The 11,275-nt window shown below is 45.1% G+C and overlaps 1 protein-coding gene across 1 annotated transcript; it reads left to right on the top strand.

The window, feature by feature from the left end:
• Window positions 1–325: 325 nt before the first annotated feature.
• On the top strand, window positions 326–8,920 carry LOC134639729 (core histone macro-H2A.2). The gene is made up of 9 exons (XM_063491106.1): window positions 326–864; window positions 2,358–2,535; window positions 3,958–4,064; window positions 7,027–7,224; window positions 7,508–7,612; window positions 7,702–7,801; window positions 7,883–7,972; window positions 8,168–8,342; window positions 8,755–8,920. Exons 2-9 carry the CDS (start codon window positions 2,364–2,366, stop codon window positions 8,918–8,920), a joined length of 1,113 nt encoding a protein of 370 aa, XP_063347176.1. The 5' UTR covers window positions 326–864; window positions 2,358–2,363.
• Window positions 8,921–11,275: the final 2,355 nt, after the last annotated feature.

Genomic DNA, 11,275 nt, shown 5'->3' with positions numbered 1-11,275 from the left:
GCTGTGCCTGCATCTATTGGCTCTGGTCAATTAAAGATGGACTCAAATGATGGTAAATGGACTGATTCTTATATAGCACTAGTCTACTCTCCCAGAGTACTCAAAGCACTGTATACAACATGCCACATTCATCCAATCACACCCATTCTCACAAGCACTGACTCTAAACTGAGTGCTTTTCTTACGACATTCACACTCCGATGGATGCATCGGAGAGCAACTTGGGGTTAGTATCTTGCCCAGGGATACTTGGCATGCAGACTGGAGGAGCCAGGGATCGAACCACCAACTTCCCGATCAGTAGGCGACCTGCTCTGCCTCCTGAGCTACAGCTAAATGATCTGACTGACTGTTGTGATTTCTCTAGGATTATCTGCCTGAGTCTCACAGCCCCAGTCTGGATGCTTAAGGACAGATGTCCACTTCCTGTTTCATTCCACTTTGGAGTCTATTCACAGCCTTCACTCTTTGGCTAAGAAACGCGGTGAAACGCCAGGGATATGCAGTGAAATACACTCACGGGCCTATTGTGGTGCCGTTTTAGGCTGTAAGCTATTTATTTGGGCTAATGTGGATTTTACCAGCAGTTACTTTGCCGTAGAATTGTGTTGCGTTTATCTCCGTTACAGCTGTCGGGGGGCGTTTTTGCAGGATTTTCCCTCTGCTGAATTTTTCCCCTTTGCAGCATCAGTAGCACAGAGCCAGCCTCCGACCAGACTACGCTGTTCCTGCTTGCACTGTGGGATTTTTTTTCCTAAGGTCTGGAACCAGGATTATTAGGCACAAGGACGGCAAAACAAAACGGCCCGTCTGTTGCTGCACAGGAGCGTCACAAGTTCGCGCAGATTCACGTTAGAAAAACAGGTAGAAACTTGGGCTTTATTTGATGTTTCAAGGCTCAGCGCATATCCGGATTGACGGGGACGCGTTACTTTCCGTGTGTTGGAGCCTCCGTGGAAAACGAAGGGGCGGGTGGGTCTGCATTAGAGAAAAGGCTCGTTCAGGTTCATGTCTGTGTTGTACGGTAACACTCGGGATGTGCGCGGAACCGTTAAACGTTGAAGCTGCTACATTGTGCCGACCTGACCTAGCTAACGTAGCTTCGTGTTCACGCTGACTTCATGTCCGTGAAGGAATAAAAACACTTCTCAGTGGGAGCGAAGCCGGCTCCGACACTTTCAATGAGCCAGCCGTCAAAGTAAGGCTTTTGTGGCGACGCCGTAAAGGTGTCGCCTGCCTGGCTCCGACCTAGCTCGGTACAGTAACGTTAGCCTACATGCTGAGGTCGCGTTCCCTTCTTTTTCCGTTTACACTACACGCACGTACACTATCCCCACTATTAACACTAGCGACGTGATGCTGTTTGTACATACGTGGGAACGATGTGCGTGAACTCCAGCGGCGCGGATGCAGGCCGCAGCATATCAATAACCTTTACACATAGCGTGGCCGGGTATCATGTGGCGTGGAAAACAAACACTGTGCCCTTCATTATGACACCACGCACACACACACACAGCGACACGTGTCGGGGTAAAAGAATGTTAAATGAAAGCACACGCAGATAAAGTGTTCACGCCGGGACTGAGTCTCCCACCAGCACCTGACTGACGTCAGAAACAATGTTCTCACCTGAGCATCACGTATGTGGGGGACAGCTGTGAACACATGCATGCTTGAATGTAAAAGCTGTCAAATAATAACTCGCTGTTTCTGATTGAATGTGTATAATATGCATTAATGTACAGTTTCCATCGAACTCTGTATGTAGTTTTATTTGTACAGCGCCAAATCACTACAACAGTCGCCCCAAGGTGCTTTATATTGTAAGGTAGCGCCTACAGTAATACACACAGAGAAAAACCCAACAATCATATGACCCCCTATGAGCAAGCACTTTGGCGACAGTGGGAAGGAAAAACTCCCTTTTAACAGGAAGAAACCTCCGGCAGAACCAGACTCAGGGAGGGGCGGGGCCATCTGCCTATATAAAGGCACAGGGTGGGATTTTCATGTTCTGTCTGTTCCCCTGTGTTTCTGCTGGGCACTCCAGCTTTCTCCCCAAAGTCATGCTAATTAATTTGTGATTCTAAATTGGCAGTGGCTGTGAGCTACATATAGAACAGTGCATTCATTTACAGTTAAAATGTGGCATGCCATCAGGATGATGAGAAAAGGGGTTATTTACATGCCACTGCATTGATCTGGTTGCACTGCGGCTGAGTGTTGTGGAAATTGTGAGGACACACGTATTTATTTAGTACAATTTAGAAGAGCAGAGCATCCTGCTAACGAGGGTTTCATTATTGTTAGCATGTGTTTGTGTCAGTGACTGGCTGTTGTTGTACTGTGTCCAGACAAACATGTCAGCCAGAGGAGGAAAGAAGAAGGCCACCAAGCTGTCCCGTTCAGCCAGGGCAGGTGTCATCTTCCCGGTGGGGCGTATGATGCGGTACCTGCGCATTGGCACGCACAAATATCGCATTGGCATGGGGGCTCCTGTGTACATGGCAGCTGTCATTGAGTACCTTGCAGGTAAGTTTAATACATGACAACCTCGGGGTTTGTGAGAGCATGTGAGTGTGTTCAGTGTGCTGTGGCATATCTAAGGGATCAGTACATAATTCAAAGTTGAATTTCTGCAACACTCAGAGATCAGAATACTTTGATAATCCCTTATGTGGGTAACAGTAACAAACGACACCAATTATAACGATATATTACAAAATTTAGCACTAATATAAACAAATCACTCAATTTTAAATATCAAGACCATCACAGAGGTGAAATATATATGATTGACATTTAACCTGTGAAACTTTGTCACATACAGAGGCAGACTGACTCCAAAGAACAGCTCACAGTTCTGACTCAACATTAATGAACATACTATTAACTAATAGTTTCACCACAACAGGGATGGGGTGATCGTGGCTCAAGAGTTGGCAGTTCGTCTTGTAATCGGAAGGTTGCCGGTTCGAGCCCCGGCTCCGACAGTCTCGGTCGCTGTGTCCTTGACCCGTTGCCTACTGGTGGTGGTCAGAGGGCCCGGTGGCGCCAGTGTCCGGCAGCCTCGCCTCTGGGCAGCTGTGGCTACAATGTAGCTTGCCATCTGTGTGTGAGTGTGTGAATGGGTGGATGACTCAATGTAGTGTAAAGCACTTTGGGGTCCATGGACTAAGTAAAGTGCTATACAAATACAGGCCATTTACAGGGATCCCAAACACACCGGAACAGGAACAGGAATGGATAAAGCAGCTAACAGTAAGCTTCAGAGTTTGGCTGACGGCTGTGAAAAGCAGACGAGGCGTTTCACGAGCCTGCTAATGGACATTTAACTAAACATCAGTGGGTGTGTAACTATAATAATAATATTACATTTTATTTATAGGCACCTTTAAGACCCTCAAGGTCACCGTACAGTAATACAGCAACAGTAATACAGCAAAATAAAATGTAAACATAAGGTAACTATAGATTATATATATGTGTGTGTGTGTTTGTCAACATTCAGAGTTGTGTACCCAGCTGTTGTTGTTGTCTAAAGTAATTAAAGATGTTTTACATTACACGCTGGAAAAAGAACCAGATTTGTTCATATCTGCGAACTTCTGACCACAGCTGTTTTATACATAATCAGAGCTTTGTGGATATAAACTGGAGGTTATTTTCATGAAGAATACATAGTTTATAAAGTGTTATAGATCCACAAATGCTGTTAACAGCTCATTTGACCTGTTATTAGCTATGATTATGCTACGATGTTTTTAGCATGTAGGAACAAAATGAAGGAGTTTAATGGATCAGACAGTCAGTGTTAGACACAGACTCACTGCTGCAGTCGTGTAGTTTCATCCCAGTACAATCTGTTACATGCTGACTGAAGGAAAATACAGTAAACATGTTTAAATACTGTCTGCCTAATGAGTGTGCACCATGTGTTTCCTCTCCTGTAAGCTGAGATTTTGGAGTTGGCAGGAAATGCAGCACGGGACAACAAGAAAGGCCGAATAACTCCGAGGCATATCAAGCTGGCTGTGGCCAATGACGAGGAGCTGAACCAGGTAACACAGTGCTCTATACGTGACACATACGTGTACGCAAACACATAAAACTGGCCAGCATGTTTTACACCTTTTGTCAAAGTTTATTGAAGATTTGACCTTAAAGGTCGTTTAAAAATTGATGCATGTTTTCAGGACTGCCTAATAAGAAGACAAACAAGGGGAAGCTTAAATACTTGCTGATGTACCAAGACCCTTGGTTGAGTGATTGATTGATTGAGTTACACGTAAATGTTTAAAACAAATGTTAATATTAGCAAAAGATGACCCAACTAAATACAAAATTCAGTTTGTAATAATGAGCTATCCACACCCAGCTGGCCTGTGTGGAAAAAGTCACCTTAACATTTGAACTGGTTTTGCCACCTTTGGCAACAACAGCTGTGGTCGTTCAGCCCCACTGGACGGTTTCAGAGTATGAAGGCCTGTTTAAGGTCGCGCCGAGGCGCCTCAGTCTGATTCCAGTCTGGCCTTTGACATCATTTAGTTTTTTGTCTTTTTAGCCATTTAGCGGTTTACACTTGCTGCTGCGCATGCTTGAACTTCAGGGCATGAACTTACAGCTGGACACTTTCCTTCAGGATATTTTAGTAGAGACCAGAATTCATGCTTCTATCAATTACGGTGATTCGTCCTGAAGCAGCAAAGCAGCTCCAGTCCATCACACTGATAGCTGTGTCCCAAAACCTAGGCCGCATCCTTCGGAGGACCCGGCCTTCCTGGTCTACGTGGGCCGGGTCCTTCGAAGGCCAAGAAGGCCGGAAGTGCGACGCTATGAAATGGGACGGTCAGATTTGCGTCACCGCTGTCTCGGTGGAGTTTAATAAACTCAGCCGTCTGCTCCTTGCTATCTAAAATATAACAGTACGCTGGCGTAAATTCTCGACCGTCTCACACTTCTGTTTGATCAGTTTTTTTGTTGTTGTTTTTTGTCCCACCTGTCCCGTTTGGTTCTTTTACCATCAGAATTATTGTCTAAAGGCCAAGAAAGATGCCCAACGGATTTACTTTACCAATCAGTTTTCTGTTTAACGTTTATTCAGCTGTGTGAAAACCCCGGACGAACCCACCTGATGGATTAATAAAGCTTTATTTCATCTAATCTAATAACTTTAATCTCAGCCAAACCGATTTACTGCGGAACAAATCAAACACTGAAAAAAGCCAAACAATAACATTTTTAAGTTATCTGAGTGACTTATATATCATGTTTAACCTGAGTAGCGAAAGACGGCGGTGGGTCTGAAAACAATGAAGCCGGGAGTCCGCTGCTCTCGCCGGCTCGAGTGACCATTGAACCCCAGTTAGCTATCGAGCTGGTGGGTAACAGACGTCTCCAAAAACGTCGGAGCGCTTTTGAAAATATGTGATGTCTTGATAAACCGAGCAGATATTTGAGGTTTACACAGCTACATTCTGTTCTGAAAATATGTCAAAAGTTCATTTTGTGACCCAGAAAGAGTAATAAGAGTAACATTAAAACTTAGTAGCAGCCACCATTGTTGAAAACTGGAATTGGCTGGGCGGTGCTATGAATTCTGGGATATGGTGGGCCACAAAGGACACACCCGACCCATCCTTCAAATCTGGGGAAAAGGAGGATGCATTTGTCGGCTGGATTTGGAGGAGTCTATGAATTGGGACAGCCTTCGTCGCGTCGCTGTGACGTAATCAGTCTACAAATGCGGCCTCAGGAGGATGCAGCCTACGTTTTGTGACACAGCTCATGTTTCACTGTTGCTATGATGTATCTGAGTTACTTCAGATATTACAGGACTCCAGTTCATTTTTCACAAAGAGCTGGTAGGTTTGGATTGCTATGTTAACATTCAAATTAGTTTGATGATCAGAAATATTGAAGTGTGACGTAAATGCTAAAGAGTAAGAAATCGGCAAGGAGCCAAATAAATGAGACATTCAGAGCTTTGAAAAAACAACCAGCTGGTTCTTCACCTGTCTCTCAGGTGCCGTCTCTCAGCACACCGGTCGTGGGATCTCGGGGCTTTTCAGTGTGTCTGTGTGGATCTTTCTCTGTCTGCTGTAGTAGTAGTTGGACAGAAAACACGGGCTTGGTTTGGACGTCGGTGAGTGAAATCATCATTTGATCCCCGACAGCCCGACCAATCGCAGTTCCCACAGACTACAGTGAATCTGATTATTCAGAATAAGATATGAAATAAGCATCAGTCGCTCTCAGTCTGGAGCTCCATACAACATCCTCCTTCACAGGCTGAGGATGATGCTGCTAAATTGTGTCCTGAATGTTATGTAGCTATCTGCCACCAGATGGCGCTGCAGTTGTGACGTTGTTGATCCAGGCCACCTTTTAGTTGTTAGTTTGAATGTGGCTTCCTTCAAAAGGCGGCCGACCTCGTTGGAGAGGGGCTCCTGCTCCTCAGCAGAGGTGGTCACACCCTGGGCGAGGTGTTCGGGGCACGTTCCCCCAGGGCTGACCTGGGACACGGGGAGATTTCATCATCGGCCTGGAAAGCCTCCGGCTGAGGAGTCGGGGTCTCGGCTGCTCAGACCGAGCGTGCACAATGCTCCGCACTTTGACTTTGACTTATATTAGCTTCTCATATTTTACTAACAAGTGAACATCTTTTTATATCTTATTTGACATCAGTTCTTCTTCTCAGCTGTCTGTTTGGAGTGTAATGTTCATGATACTTGCGTTTAAATGTTGAATAATTAGTGAAGAATATGATTAACCTTTTTGTCACCATGGGCACACACATATTAAAAAAAAATCTCTATATACATTAATCTCTCTCACAGTACAGCCCGTCACTACAGTGTGTTAAATAGCATTCGCCTGTCGGTCAAACCGGCTGTGGAGCGATTTTTGTATCATCCTGAAATAAAGACGGAGGTCACCACATGGTCCCTCACGTGTGTGCACAGACAACGTTTCTTCACAGACACATCGTGAGCTCATTTATCAAAATGCTTCTTCCATCAGCTTCTGCGAGGAGTGACCATATCAAACGGAGGGGTTCTACCTCGTATCCACCCAGAGCTGCTCTCCAAGAAGAGGGGAGGCCGAGTGAAAGTGGACAGCCAGGCGTCTGTCACAGACAAGCAGGAGGAACGCTTGAAGAGCAAGAAACCCACCAAAACCTTCAAAAAGGTTAAAGGCAAACGAGGGCGCAAGCCAAAGGTCAGTGTGCCCAGCAAAGCCATCTCTGCTGCTGATGATGTGCACAGGTGCTGAGTCTCTAACCCTTCTTCTGTTAACAGCAGGGCCCGTGTGTTCTGTACATTTGTGTTAAGTCGAAGATTTGACACAAATGTTTGTGTTTGATTTGTTCAATCAAAGAAGAGACAAACCAGAGCTGGTTTAATGCTGCTGCACTAGAGAAAGAACCAGAGTCATTATCATTTGGCTAACTTAAATGCTTCTTTATGATTTAAGTGAACGTTTTTCTCTCCATCTGGCAAAGAGCACAGACAATGACAAAGAGGCTGTATCAAACTCCACAGTGGAAGACGGTCCCGGTGATGGATTCACCATCCTGTCAGCAAAGAGTCTCTTTCTCGGACAGAAAGTAAGCCGTGTTAAAAGCCCAGCTGAAAGTCACAGCACGTTGTGTTACTGCCAAAAGCTGTTTGTCACTCTGTCTTTGTGAATCCACAGCTTTCATTAACAGAAAGTGAAATGAGTAAAATTGGAACAATCAAGGTGGAGGGAATAATTAACCCAACCAATGCAGAGCTGGACCTCAAAGATGGTGTGGGTAAGCAGCACCGGTTCATGTAACGTTTCTGGTTTCTTTCATGCGTCCTCATGCTGAGCGGCTGCTGTGCTGCTCTTTCAGGCAACGCCCTGGAAAAAGCTGGAGGTCGAGAGTTCCTGGAAGGAGTTAAGGAGCTGAGGAAAGCACAAGGGCCTTTGGAGGTAGCATCAGGTACACAGCTGTGTCATCATAGCCACTGAATCACATCCGTCCTTGTCCACAGTAGGATGTAGATGATGAGACAGCGTGATACATGCAAATCTGGGCCTAGTAAATAGAGTGCACAGAGATCAGCTGTTAGACTGGGTGCAGACATGTTTTTGTCTGAGGAGACGGTGGTCACTCTAACATGCTTTCATCCTGCAGTGGCAGTGAGCCAGGCCAGTGGAATGGCAGCCCGCTTCATCATCCACTGTAACATCCCACAGTGGGGCTCAGAGAAGTGTGAGGACCAGCTAGAGAAGACTGTGAAGAACTGCCTCTCAGCAGCAGAGGAGAAGAAGCTCAAGTCTGTGGCTTTCCCCTCGCTGCCTGCTGGACGGTGAGCTCCATCACACACAGTGTGTCGCCTCATAGACGTGTCTCTTTGGTCCCCGACAGCGACGCCTTTCGTGGGTTAGACGTGAGTGTAAATGAGCATGTAGCTGTCGACCTCACCGTGACCATTACAGTAACATTAAGTGCAGATCTGCTGATCTCAGCTTGTATTCTGTGTGTATAAACTCAGCCAGGGCCTCAGCTAACAGTGTAAAGAGCACAGTGTGGATCTGCACCTGGTCCAGTGTACGTCCAGCTCCACTGATCTGTGTTTAACAGCAAAGTGACCGTCACGTTTGCAGTGCTGACAGATTTTTAGCCGTAGCTCTCCCATTTCCATGTTCAGCTACTCTTCATCACAAACAGCTGTGTCGTTTGTCTTCCTCAGTCTTCATTTGTCTAACCGTTTCCCACAGGAACGGATTCCCAAAGCAAACAGCCGCTCAGCTCATCCTCAAGGCCATCTCCAACCACTTTGTGTCCTGCACCAGCTCCTCTCTGAAAAACATTTACTTTGTGCTGTTTGACAGCGAGAGCATCGGAATATACCTTCAGGAAATGGCCAAGCTGGATGCCAAATGAGGATTGCCGGTTTGTGCTTGCGTGTGTGTGCGTGCGTGTGTGTTTGGGGGCTATTTTTTAACTGTTGTTTGTCACTGTTGGTATAGGTAGGGGATCCCACAGTAGGGCTTTCCATGTGGAATGTGTTAAAGAAGAAATCTATCTGTGTGTGGAGTGCTGTTCACATTTCTGTTCCACTGTCCCTTCAAAGATTGTATTCTTTCTAGAGTAGATAATTTAAGTGGGTAGAGTTTGCTCTCTTGGCTCCTCGTTTCACTGTTTTTATATCCATGTACAAATGTAACAGTTCTTTCGCAGCCTCGGTATTTTCTGATATATTTAGTTTACTAATTCAAACCTGTGGTTGGCATTCTGCTTTGAAATAAAACTGTTTTACACCAGAGGTCTGCTCAGTGTCAGCACCTCTTCTTACCATCTCCTCTCATTTTTCACAATATTGTTTTAAAGTAGAACAAAGCACAGCTGGAGGCACGGTACACCCTGTGTATATAAGAGGCTTTTTTGGATTTTAGAAATGCCATTTGATAGAAAACTTCATCTGTGATTCTACCGAAATTCTGTTTCTAATTGATCTGGGTTGCTTTGGCTTCATTCTTGAATGACCTTTAAAGTTTGTTACCAGTGCACACTGCAAAGACTCTGTGTTTGTTACAGTTACAACAAATATTGGTTGTATATGTCTTTGTCTCTGTAGTATTTTTTTCTCAGTTGAACAGTTTGACTCCAAAATAAATTAGCGTCATCTCATTTTGTTGTGCAGAGTAGTCCATCTAATTGTCAAACCTGCTGTGGTCACAGGTGTAACCACGAGTACGAATACTGGGAAACGTACAGGGCTCAGCGCAAATGACAACTGTGAGAAGCTGCTAAGATGAGACATGCTGTGGTGCCACACCGATCAGGGATGAAGATAAAAGGGACCAAAAAGAGAATAGAAGAGTTATTTTACACATACATATACGTATATACACACAATAATGTTATATATTAGTTATCCCAGTTGTATTGCAATGTATTAAAAATGTGAGACACACCACACCAGGCAAGACCCCAGGTGCAGGCTGTGTAAAGATGCCCCTGAGACAATCCAGCACATAACAGCAGGGTGCAAGATGCTAGCAGGCAGGGCATACATGGAACGCCATAACCAAGTGGCCGGCATAGTGTACAGGAACATCCGTGCCGAGTTTGGCCTGGAAGTCCCGAGGTCAAAATGGGAGACGCCCCCAAGAGTGGTGGAGAATGACCGAGCTAAGATCCTGTGGGACTTCCAGATACAGACGGACAAACTGGTGATGGCTAACCAACCAGACAAAGTGGTGGTAGACAAACAGAAGAAGACGGCCGTAGTGATCGATGTAGTGATACCGAATGTGTTGTTTTTGCTTAATCCCTTCATTAAGAGTATTTTTCCGTGTTCTTAACATGACATCAGTTGAGAAAAGTCTACATTTCAGAATAAAACCATAAGCAGACACCAGGAGGAGCACTTTCTTACAACATATTTATTACATAGTAAAAAGTACATTACCTTTCATTTATATACATTAGACATTATATTCACGGAATTTCCTGTTCAAGTCACAATCAGCTTCTGATAAATCTACGATGCCATCCAACAAATAAACACTCAGCTTACATGTTGGTGGCTCTATAAGGCCGTAGTGTTACCTGACTGACAGACACACACTGCATCTATGCCATCGTACTGCAGCAGTCCAGTCCATTTTCAATAAATAACACAAAACATCAGTGAAGCCCAGGACTGCTGCGAATGGTTTCCAGTCAGTTTGACATCAGATGGTCATTTAACCAATGAGTCAGCACATGTATGGAAGCAAAGAGGAGCAGCTGACTCAAACTGAGGACGTGTTGTGGAAATGTTTTAACTTCTGTTGGCAACCTCTCTCTAGAAAAGAGACTGTAATCTCAGTGAGCCTTTTACCTGGATAAATAAAGGAGAACAACAAGAAAACCACCGGTCTACATGTGTGATTCCTCTCTGGCACGATGCTGCAAACTTCAGATGTTTTGTACAAGTCTGTCAAATCAAAGATGCGTGTCAGGAGAAGGTGACGTGACAGCGTGGCGAGCTTCTCTCAGACTATTCCTCATGCATCTGCCATCATGTACCAGAGCAGTTACTGTGCAGAGCGTGCTCACTTCAGCCTGACACTGGAATGTTTACGCCTCCATCTGGCTGCTTGTTGAAGGTTATAAGGTGCAAGCTTGGGGCAAAACGATGAATCGAACTTGGCCATTTTACACATGCTGATGTGACTATGTTGTCATGCCTTCTGCAACATCAGACTGTAGCCAAGGCTCTGGGAATCTTCTTAAAACATGCAGATCATA

The sequence above is a fragment of the Pelmatolapia mariae genome, linkage group LG13 (assembly GCF_036321145.2).
Source record: "Pelmatolapia mariae isolate MD_Pm_ZW linkage group LG13, Pm_UMD_F_2, whole genome shotgun sequence".
NCBI lineage: Eukaryota > Metazoa > Chordata > Actinopteri > Cichliformes > Cichlidae > Pelmatolapia > Pelmatolapia mariae.
The sequence above is the reverse complement of the archived record's forward strand: the minus strand, read 5'-3'. Positions and strand labels throughout refer to the sequence as shown.